This window comes from Mauremys reevesii, linkage group 4, assembly GCF_016161935.1.
Source record: "Mauremys reevesii isolate NIE-2019 linkage group 4, ASM1616193v1, whole genome shotgun sequence".
Taxonomy (NCBI): domain Eukaryota; kingdom Metazoa; phylum Chordata; order Testudines; family Geoemydidae; genus Mauremys; species Mauremys reevesii.
This window is the reverse complement of record NC_052626.1, coordinates 30,089,629-30,100,791: the sequence shown is the minus strand read 5'-3', so window position 1 is coordinate 30,100,791 and position 11,163 is coordinate 30,089,629. Positions and strand designations below refer to the sequence as shown.

At 45.1% G+C, this 11,163-nt stretch overlaps 1 protein-coding gene across 4 annotated transcripts; it reads right to left on the bottom strand.

The window, feature by feature from the left end:
* Nucleotides 1-996: 996 nt before the first annotated feature.
* On the bottom strand, nucleotides 997-11,157 carry NDUFB1 (NADH:ubiquinone oxidoreductase subunit B1). Of its 4 annotated transcripts, none has more exons than XM_039536392.1 (3): nucleotides 11,007-11,157; nucleotides 6,099-6,243; nucleotides 997-1,290 (listed from the first exon to the last, which is right to left on the bottom strand). In XM_039536392.1, the coding sequence occupies exons 2-3, from the start codon at nucleotides 6,236-6,238 to the stop codon at nucleotides 1,254-1,256; spliced, it is 177 nt and encodes a 58-aa protein (XP_039392326.1). In that variant the 5' UTR covers nucleotides 6,239-6,243; nucleotides 11,007-11,157; the 3' UTR covers nucleotides 997-1,253. The 4 variants fall into 4 exon arrangements, with proteins under 4 accessions (XP_039392326.1, XP_039392327.1, XP_039392328.1 ...); XM_039536393.1 differs by lacking the exon at nucleotides 11,007-11,157 and adding an exon at nucleotides 10,655-10,988; XM_039536394.1 differs by lacking the exon at nucleotides 11,007-11,157 and adding an exon at nucleotides 10,459-10,622.
* Nucleotides 11,158-11,163: the final 6 nt, after the last annotated feature.

Sequence of the window (11,163 nt, the reverse complement as noted above, 5' to 3'; positions counted from 1 at the left end):
AAACTCATTGAAAACCATTGAGGATTGTGGAACAGCAGCATTTGGGGAAACCAAAGACTTTTTATAGCAGACAGTCTGGGAGGTATTGAACCAATATGCAGATTTATGGAAAGCTGCTGGTTTGAGGGGTGACCCTTTCATGTTCTGAAGGAGAGCAACCACTGTGAGAAAAATCAGTCAAACTCTATGACTGAATTCACGTCTGTGTTTTAAGCACCTTTACACTACACCATGATCATAAAGGTCTGGAAAGCAGCTGGAACCCCTCCCCCAAAGCCAAAAATTTCCTCAGCACAGGGAATTCCTTGAACAGCATAGAGTTGTTAATTACTTGTATTGCTGTAGCACCAAAGAGGCCCATCGTGGACCAGTATCTTGTTGAGCTAGGCACAGTAGAAATACAGAACTAAATATCCTCCAGTCCTTGGCTCCAGCCGCTTACGATCTAATATAATGCCCCTATGTCTCTACCCCTCACAGGCCTTGGTGCAAAGAACAGGCTGTGGCATGGCCTATAACTGGTTTCTGGAAGTTTCCATAAATTACAGAAGTTCCAAAGGCTGCTCCACTTTATGCTTGGTGAATGGCAAACACCTAGCTATGCCTAGAATTTGCAACCTGCCATAGGACAAAAGCACCTGTGCCCAAGCCATGGCTGCACCCTCTGAACTGCTCAGAATACCTACACGAGAACAATAAGTTAGAGGACCAACAGGTCTCTCTACTTGATAATGATTTAGGCAAACACACACACTTTGTTATAACTAAACGAGTAGTTTTTTGTTTTGTTTTTTTAAAGGCAAATTAATTTCCATTTCACTGTTAATGCTTCCCGCCCCCCCCCCCCCCATTTTACTCAATTAAAATACGAAGAGACCTGTCCTAGCCTTGGAGGGTTTTTTTGTTCATTTGTTTTAAATGTGAGTGCTTTTTACATAGTTTTTCTGCTTATTGTGTATGTTTTTGCCTTAGAAGCAAGACTTTTTAGAAAAAACATTTCTGAACAGGATATTTATTAGTCATATGATTAAATTGTCCTTCACAATGGAAATGGAGAACAGGGAATTAAATTGGCAGAGCTAAACTACACTTTTCAGTGGCTTTATTTTTTTTTTTTAATACTAGGCATAAAGTGTATCAAGTGTAAAAACATGGTTCCTGTTCCACAGATGACACAGTAACAAAGACATCATCCACTTGTTATACATGCTAATTTAATTACATGGAAGCATTTCCCATTTCACAGACAGCCTTTATTTCCAGGTAACTTCTTCACCGGGTTTCAATTCCCTGTGTGGAGGGGGAAAAAAAATGAAGATAGTAAAATTAGGTAGTGCACAGGACTTTTGCAGACTGTAATCTACATTACTGCTCATAGATTTAAGTTAGTGTTTCACTAGCTTAATTGTGAAGTATTTTGTAACAGATCTTGATTTCTATATTAACTTTTAAGAATAATTAATATCCTTGACTTCCCTTGTAACTGTTAATCAAAAACTTTATCATTTGAACAACTGGTCTTCTCCTTCCTTCCTCTCTTCTTAAAGGTTAGGATCGCTTTTTTCTGTGTACTTTCCTTATGATACTCTTGACTTCCTTCGACATTAGGACCCCCCTCAATGAGTGCTGTGGAGAAGATCCTGCAGCAGCATATCTCTACTGACTAAAATGGGACTTCATGGCAGGGTCCACTCACATTGGAGTTGAGCTCACTGGACAACTGTGGCCTTAGTTATCAAGTGTGGCTAATGAGGGCTTGAAGTAGACACTTTAGGAGCATGACAAAGACCCATAAAATAGTTGTTCAGTTGCTTTCTAGCATCTCGTCTAAGGTGCATCTTCAGCACTCCCTGCCCCTTTTAGCATGAAAGCAAATGATGGAATTAGGAGCCAATCCCTTATGTATGTGTTGTTCCCAACAAAGTCAATGGGACTTCAGTACCAAGCAAATTAGTTGAAACTCTAGTAAAGAACAGAATTATTGGGAAAGAATCAACACAGCTTTTGTAAAAGGAAATCATGCCTCACCAATCTATTAGAATTCTTTGAGGATGTCAACAAGCACATGGACAAGGGTGATCCAGTTGAGTACTTGGACTTTAAGAAAGCCTTGGACAAGGACCCAAACCAAAGGCTCTTAAGCAAAGTCAGCAGTCATGGGACAAAGTGAAGGTTCTCTCATGGATCAGTAATTGAATAAAAGATAGGAAACAAAGGGTACGCATAAGTGGTCAGTTTTCACAATGGAGAGAGATAAAAAGCAGGATCCCTGAAGGATTTGTACTGGGACCAGTGTTCCCTCTAATTTTTTATGTCCATGTGTGGAATGAATTTTGTTATGTGCACCAATATGGGGGTGGTGTGTGACATCACTTTCATATTAGTGCTAACAAAATTCATGTGGTGAGGGTGGGACCAAGGGGTTCGAAATGTGGGAGAGGGCTCAGGGCTGGGGCAGAGGGTTGGGGTGCAGGGAGGGTGAGGGCTCTGGCTGGGGATGTGGGCTCTGGGGTGGGGGCAGTGATGATGTGTTCGGGGTGCAGGAGGGGGCTCAGGGCTGGGGCAGAGGGTTGGGGTGTGGGGGGGATCTGGCTGGAGGTGTGTGCTCTGGGGTGGGACTGGGGATGAGCGGTGCAGGAGGGGTTCAGGGGCTGGGCCGTGGGCGGGGCTCCTTTCCCCGGCAGCTCCGGTGGGGCTGCACCGGGTTGTGGGAGGGTGCCTGTCTGCGCAGCCCTTGAGAGACTGCTGCATGGCCGCACAGCTTACAGGGAACATAGACTGGGACCTGTGCTGTTCAACATATTCATAAATGATCTGGAAAAGGGGATGAACGGTAAGGTGGCAAAATTAGCAGATGATACAAAATTACTCAAGATTGTAGTCAGCTTTGGACTTATCTAATAGTGACAAATGGATCTCTGTCACTGGGGAACAAAATGGCAGATGAAATTCAGTATTAATAACTGCAAAGTAGGGCTGTCAATTGCAGTTAACTCATGCAATTAACTCAAAAAATATTATTGTGATTAAAAAATTAATACCGATTAATTGCAGTTTTAATTGCGCTGCTAAACAATAGAATACCACTTGAAATGTATTAAATATTTTTGATGTTTTCTATATTTCATATATATTGTATTATGTGTTGTAATTGAAATCAAAGTGTATATTATTTTTATTACAAATATTTGCACTGTAAAAATGATAAAAGAAATAGTATTTTTTCAATTCACCTCATACAAGTACTGAAGTGCAATCTCTTTGTCATGGAAGTGCAACTTACAAATGTAGATTTCTTTTTTTGTTACATAACTGCACTCAAAAACAAAGCAATGTAAAACTTCAGAGCCTACAAGTCCATTCTGTCCTACTTCTTGTCCAGCCAATCACTAAGACAAACAAGTTTGTTTACATTTATGAGAGAGAATGCTGCCTCTTCTTATTTACAATGTCACCAGAAAGTGAGAAGAGGCATTTGCATGGCACTTTCGTAGCCAACACTGCAAAGTATTTACTTGCCAGATATGCTAAACATTTGTATGCCCCTTCATGCTTCAGCCACCATTGCAGAGGACATGCTGATGACACTCATAAAAAAATAATGCGTTAATTAAATTTGTGACTGACCTTTGGGGAGATTTGTATCTCCCCTGCTCTGTTTTACCCACATTGTGCCATATATTTCATTTTATAGGAGTCTCGGATGATGACCCAGCCCCAGACATGCCAAACCCGTGGGGGAAAAAAACAAAACAAAACAAAAAAACCAAACACACACACACAGCAATTGGGCTTGTTTTTTGCTTAATTGGCTTAAGAGTTCCTTGTTGGCTAGTTTTTGGCTTGTAGCTTGTTGATTTTTTTTTTTTTTGATCGGCTCCTGGCAAGCAGGGGCAAGCAGCGGGGAGGAGGAGGAAGAGAGAAGAGTCAGGGGCGCACAGCAGGCCCACCACAGTCCCAGACTGCATGCTGGGGGATCTAGTCACATAGAGTGTTGGGGTTCTTAGGGACTGGCTTGTTTTGGTCTCGTTTTGAAAGGAGATTAGCTTGATTTTTGGCTTATTGTGAAAATCAGGTGCTTATTTACCGTGTGAAATTTGGCAACTGTGCCCAGCACATGTTGTTCATTTTAACAACACTTTCACAGCAGAGCTGACAAAACGCAAAGAAGGTACCAATGTGAGATTTCTAAAGATAGTTACAGCACTCGACCCAAGGTATAAGAATCTGAAATGCCTTCCAAAATTTGAGACGGACGAAGTGTGGAGCATGCTTTCAGAAGTCTTAAAAGAGCAACACTCCGATGCGGAAACTACAGAACCCAAACCACCAAAAAGAAAAATCAAACTTCTGCTGGTGTTATCCGACTCAGATATTGAAAATGAACATGCATTGGTCTGCACTACTTTGGAGAGATATTGAGCAGAACCAGCATGGATACATATCCTCTGGAATGGTGGTTGAAGCATGAAGGGACATATGAATCTTTAGTGCATCTGGCACGTAAATATCTTGCAACACCGGCTACAACAGTGCCATGAGAATGTCTGTTCTCACTTTCAGGTGATATTGTAAACAAGAAGCCGGCAGCATTATCACCTTCAAATGTAAACAATCTTGTTTGTCTGAGCAATTGGCTAAACAAGAAGTAGTACTGAGTGGATCTGCAGGCTCAAAAATTTTACGTTGTCTTATTTTTTAATTTTTTTTTTTTAATACATACTTCTACATTTGTAAGTTCAACTTTCATGATACAGAGATTGCACTACAGTACCTGTATTAAGTGAATTGAAAAATACTATTTTTTTTACAGTGCAAATATTTGTAATAAAAAATATTACACTTTGTATTCTGTGTTGTAATTGAAATCAATATATTTGAAAATGTAGAAAAACATTAAAAATATTTAACTAAATGGCATTCTATTATTAACAGTGCGATTAATCGCACAATTAATTTTTTTAATCACTTGACAGCCCTACTGCAAAGTAATGCACTTTGGAAAATGTAAGTCCAACTAAACATACAAAGTGATGGGGTCTAAATTAGTTACCGCCACTAAAGATCATGGAATCATCGTGGATAGTTCTCTGAAAACATCTGCTCAATGTGCAGCAGTGGTCAAAAAAGCTAACAGAATGTTAGGAACCATTAGGAAAGGGATAGATAAGAAGACAGAAACTATCATAATGCCACCATACAAATCCATGGTATGCTCACACCATGAGTACTAAGTCTAGTTCTGACCACCCTATCTCAAAAAAGATATATTAGAATTGGAAAAGGTATAGAGAAGGGCAACAAAATTGATTAAGAATATGGAACAGCTTTCATATGAGGAGATGAAAAAGAGTGTGACTGTTAAATTTACAAATGAGACAACTAAAGGAGGAGATGATAAAATGATTAATGGTCTACATAAAATGATTAATGGGGTGGAGGAAGTGAATAAGAAAGTGACATGCATCCAACGAAGTGGGTATTCACGCACGAAAGCTCATGCTCCAATACGTCTGTTAGTCTATAAGGTGCCACAGGACTCTTTGCTGAATAAGGAAGTGTTATTTAACCCTTGACATAACAACACAAGAACCATGGGTCACCCAATTAAATTAATAGGCAGCAGGTTTAAAACAAGCATAAGGAAGTACTTCACACAATGAGGTCACCTTGTGGAACTCTTTGACAGAAAACGTTGCTCTGGGTGTCCCTAAACTACTAACTGCCAGAAGCTGGGACTGGAAAACAGGGGATGGATCATTGCCCTGTTCTGTTCATTCCCTCTGAACCATATGGCAGTGGCCAATGTCGTAAGACAGGATACTGGGCTAGATGGACCATTGGTCTGACCCAATATGGCCATTCTTATGACATTCACATAGGGAAGGATTGCAAGATTTCTTAACTCCAACTAATTTAAAAGGCAGTTGAGAACAATGATCACTTCACTTGAGGTGCCAACATTTTGCAGGACAGGACCTATAGGGCAAAATCCTGCTTCCTTTGAAGTCAATATCAAAACTCACATCACTTCAATCGGAGCAGAATTAGGCCTTTCAGACAGATTATTTTGTTAAAAAGTTGTGTCATAAACTAACCTTTTAAATAACATGCTCTTGTTTCTGAAAGCTGTTAGTTTTTCATCATTCAGTCTGTCCAGATAGCATCCAATAAAAAATCCCATGGGACACAAAATATGGACCCAGTAATCACGCACAACTTGGACAAAATTCACCATGATTGCTAGAACGAAAAAAAAAATGGGGCAGGGGTCAGAGTAGACAAAAATCTGAACATAGAAATAACTGCATATACTTAGTACATATAACCTCCTGTACTCTATGCAATCATGAACATCTGAAGGACAGCACATATTTTAACAAGAGAAAAATGCTGCTCTCAGGTCCACACAGAATTCCTGGGAACAGCCAGATACTGGAATCTAGATTGAACTTGCAGTACTGACAGTAGAATTTTGCCCTAAGGGAATAGGAATGCAACCCAATTAATAAACTATTTCAAGGTGACCATAGGTTGAGTATTTGCATTTAAAATTATGGCAAAAGTCCCTCACTAGAAATCATCCTAATAGTGCACCATTTATGAGGAGTTTGCCTTGTTGTAAAATATAATACCTGTTCTCAACAAACATTTATAAAGCAGGAAATTTTCATAGTATTCATCTATAAGTCTAGATGCAATTACTGTAAGGTGGGTGCACAACTGGTTGAAAGGCCATCCTCAAAGAGTAGTTATCAATGGTCCACTGTCAAACTGGGAAGACCTATCATATGGTGACCTGAAGAGATCTGTCATTGGTTTGGTACTACTCAATATTTTCATTAATGACTTGAATGATTGAGCGGAGAGTATTCTTATAAAATGTGCATATGATGCCAAGCAGGGAGGGGCTGCAAGCACTTTGAAGAACAGGATTGGAATTCAAATGATCTTGATGCTTCGGAGAATTGGACTGAAATTAATAAAATGAAATTAAATAAAGACAACCGCAAATCTACACTTCGGAAAGAAAAATCATGCACAAATACAAAATGGGGAATAAATGGCTAAGCAGCAGTACTGTAGAAGAGGATCTGGGGGTTTTAGTGGATCACAAATTGAATATGAGTCAACAATATGATGCTGTTTGAAAAAAGTGACTGTCACTCTGGTATACATTAACAGGGGTGTAAGACATGAAAAAATTGAAAGAACTGGGCATGCTAGGCTAGATTAACAAAGAAATTTAGGCGCTTAGAAAATCAACAGGATTCACAAAACCTGGGTTGGCACCTAGGCTCCCTATACAATGAAAGGCTAAGAGCAGAGATAGGTGCCTAACAATGGAATTCACAAAAGGCAGCATGCCAGGACGTTCTTTGCCTAAGGTAGCCAACAGGAAGCATACCTCTCTCTCAGGCATACCCCTCTCTCAGAGCTAGGCACCTACGTCTGGACTGCAGGAAGGTGTATCCCTCTGACTGGGATTCTCAGCTGCAAATGCTGTCTCAGAGATAGGTACCTATACCATTTTTGCAAGAAGATGGGGGGGGGGGGAGAAGAGGAACAGGGAAGGGACAGAATGAACGGAGGGGACAGAGGGTTATGAGAGGAGAAGCTCCCTCATAATCTTTAGCCCAATGGTCAAGTACTCACCTGGGACATGGAGACCCCAAGTTCAAGTCCCCACTCCACTTGAGGGAAATATGTGAATTGAACAGGGATCTGCCATCTCTTGATTGAGTGCCCTAGCTACTGGGCTCTGAGCTATTCTAATCTGAAGCTCCCTCAATCTTTTCTGTTGAAGCTATTCCACCGTGGCTAAATATTTTAAACAGTCATTGGAGCAGGGAAACTGGATTCTAGGAGCTTGTCGACACTTAAATTTTATAGCACTCTAACTTGCTGGCTCAAGGGTGTGAAAAATCACCCTCCTGAGCGCAGCAAGTCCAAGCACTTTAAAGTGCTAGTGTAGACAGGCTCTGAGCGTGGGGAGCGCAATTAGCAGTTCACGCTTGACCACACTCATACTTCAAAGTGCTGCCACAGGAGCATTTCCGTGGCAGCACTTTGAAGTTTCCAGTGTAGACATACCCTGGGTCTCCCCCCTCCCAGGTGAATACTCTAGCCAAAAGGCCACGAAGTCATTCTCATGCTTGCTCTTGCTCTCTCTCTGGTCCAATAATTCTTTCATTATTATCCACAGTGCAACAGTTTCAACATCGGGGGAAGTCAGAAAGAGGGCAGGGGGAGAAGAGATAGAAAGTGCTTGCGTGAGAATGACTCTGTAGTATGGTGGTTAGAGCACTCACCACCATGGGCGCCAACGTATATGGGCTCCTGGGGCTTTAGCCCCAGGAATATATTCACAGACAGGGGCTCTGCTCCAGCAATATTTGGAGCTAGGTTTCTCCCCTGCTCTGCGCTGCTGGCAGCCTAGAGCCCTTTAAATCCCAGCCGTGGCCGGGAATCAGAGGGCTCTGGGCTGCCCGCTGCGGCGGGGAGCCGAGAGCCCTTTAAATCTCAGCCGCGGCTGGGATTTAATGGGCGCTGGGCTGCAACAGAGGAGCTCAGAGCCTTTTAAATCCCAGCCGCGGCCGGGAATCAGAGGGCTCTGGGCAGCGGGCAGCCCAGAGCCCTCTGATTCCCGGCCGCGGCTGGGATTTAAAAGGCTCTGAGCTCCCCGCGGTTGCAGGCAGCCCAGAGCCCTTTAAATCCCAGCCGCGGCTGAGATTTAAAGGGCTCTGGGCTCCCCGCCGCCGCGGGCAGGGAGGCTCTGGGCTGCCCGCTGCGGGATTTAAAGGGCTCTGGGATCCCCGCGGCTGCAAGCAGCCCAGAGCCCTTTGAATCCCAGCCCCTGGCCGCTGATTGCCCCCTCCCCAGACCCCTGCCCCAACTGCCCCCCAGGACCTCCACCCCCTATCTAAGCACCACTGGTCCTTGTTCCCCGATTACCCCCTCCCGAGACCCCTGCCCCTAACTGCCCCTTAGGACCTCAGCCCCTATCTAAGCCTTCCTTCTCCTTGTCCCTAACTGCCCCCTCCTGAGACCCCACCCAACTTCCTCCCCAGGACCGCACCCCCTACCTGTCCCCTGATAAACCTCCTGGACTCCCATGCCTATCCAATTGCTGCCTGTCCCCTGACTGCCCCTTCGAACCTCTGCCCCATCCAACCCCCCCTGCTCCTTGTCCCTTGACTGCCCCCCGGAACTCCCTACCTCTTCTCCAACCCCCAAACCGCTTACTGTGCCACTCAGACCAGAGTGTCTGGCTCCGTGCAGCTCCAGACAGTTGCTGCCATGCTCCCCCATGGAGCCCACAGCCCTCTCCCACCCCCAGCACCTGCCTTCTGGATTTGAACACCTCAAAATTCAGGAGTGCTCAAGCTCGGTTTGGGCAGCTTTTACTTCATTTCTCCCAAATCAGTTTCCCCTGCAAGGCACCAACTGAAGGTGTTGGAGAACAGAGAGATCGGGTGGCCTCCTAATACCTGGAAAAGAGACAAAGGCCGGAGGAGGGAGTGTCAGTGCTTGTGCGGACTTCTGGGAAGTGCACGGTGTGGAGGGGGATGCTGTGATGCTTTGGAACAACTCCATACAAAGCCAGTCAGGACTCTGGGGGAGCCTCCTCTCTCGGAGCAGACTGTCTCCAGGGCAAGAAGCTTACACCTTCCTGGGTCTGACCTCGGAGCATTCAGCATGCCCTTCCACATCATGCACTTTCCACAGCGAGTCTGCCCAGGCTGGTCCTGGGGCAACCAGAGGCCCCTGCACCCCAACTCCGCAGTCAGATGTGACTCTCAGCCAGACAGTAAAACAGAAGGTTTATTAGATGACGGGAACACAGTTTAAACAGAGCTTGTTGGTACAGAAAACAGAACCCCTCTGTCAGGTCCATCTTGGGGGGTGGGGAGCCCAGAACCAAGTTCTGGGTCTCTCCCCATTTCCCCAGCCAGCTCCAAACTGACACTCCCTCCTCTGGCCTCTGTGTCTCTTCCGGACAAGGAGGCCACCTGATCTCTTTGTCCCCAACACCTTCAGTTGGCATCTTGCAGGGGAAACTGAGGCACCCACACAGTATTCAGAGAAAATATTAAGAACATTCCCACTTCATCACAACAGGTGCAACAAAATATAATACTGTATATTGAAGTAGGCAAGTGCTGCTTCTGACTTTCCACTTTTAATTGACCCTTGTAATCTTGTGGCACTGACGCGTTGTAGCTTCATTTTATATCGGCTTACAGGGCGGGAGTAGGGGGGCCCCACCATTTTGGGCACCACCAAAAATTATACAAACCTGCCACCTATGCTCACCACAGAGGTAGAAGATCCATGATCCTGTCCCTCTGCTTCAGTGACATTTATTTATTCATACACAGTGGAACATCTTCAATCAGAGAGACTGACGGAGCCCCACAACAGAATATACCATACTCCAGTAGCTAGGAAGCTCACCTGAGAAGTGGCAGATCCTGTTGATGTTCCTTCTCCCCTTCAGGCAGAGGGGGGAGTTGAACCAGTGGTCTCCCACCTCACAGATGAGTAACCTAACCACTGGGCTAAAAATGATGACAGCTCCTCCCCACCTCTGGCCATTGTGTGAACTTGTCTATAAGGCCCAATCCGGTAGATGAGGTCTGAACACACTTACCAGATCAGGCCCCACAAGCAAGTTAAGTGTTCCGCTGCCTAATTTATCCTGGTTTGTCCAGCACTCTGGAGCTTAGGCATCCGCCACTCAACTTGTACAGCACCTAGCACAGGGCCCCGGCTACTCCCAGTAGCATTACGGTGTAAGTACCACACGATCCGAGGACGAGAGTCACTCCACACGGGCCCAGTATTATTGCAGTAGCCCCCTCGCACATCGCACTAACAGCGACTGGCCTGGCCCACCCCACGCGCTAGAGCCGTGTTCTCAGCCAAGAAGGCACCACGGCCAGCGGCCAGCACGAGGCAAACGTGCAGCCCCCGGGGCCTCCTCACCCACAGGCCCCGCTCACCTGCCGCGCGCGCTGCCGGGCCTAGACCTGCTGCCGCCGGCGCCGAGCCCAAGGACAACTGGGGCCACTCAAGCTGCTGCTACTGGATAAGCCACTAGCCTGGCAGGACAGACCATTAGCTGCGAAGGAAGGGGGGGATTAGCTTAACCCTGGGAGC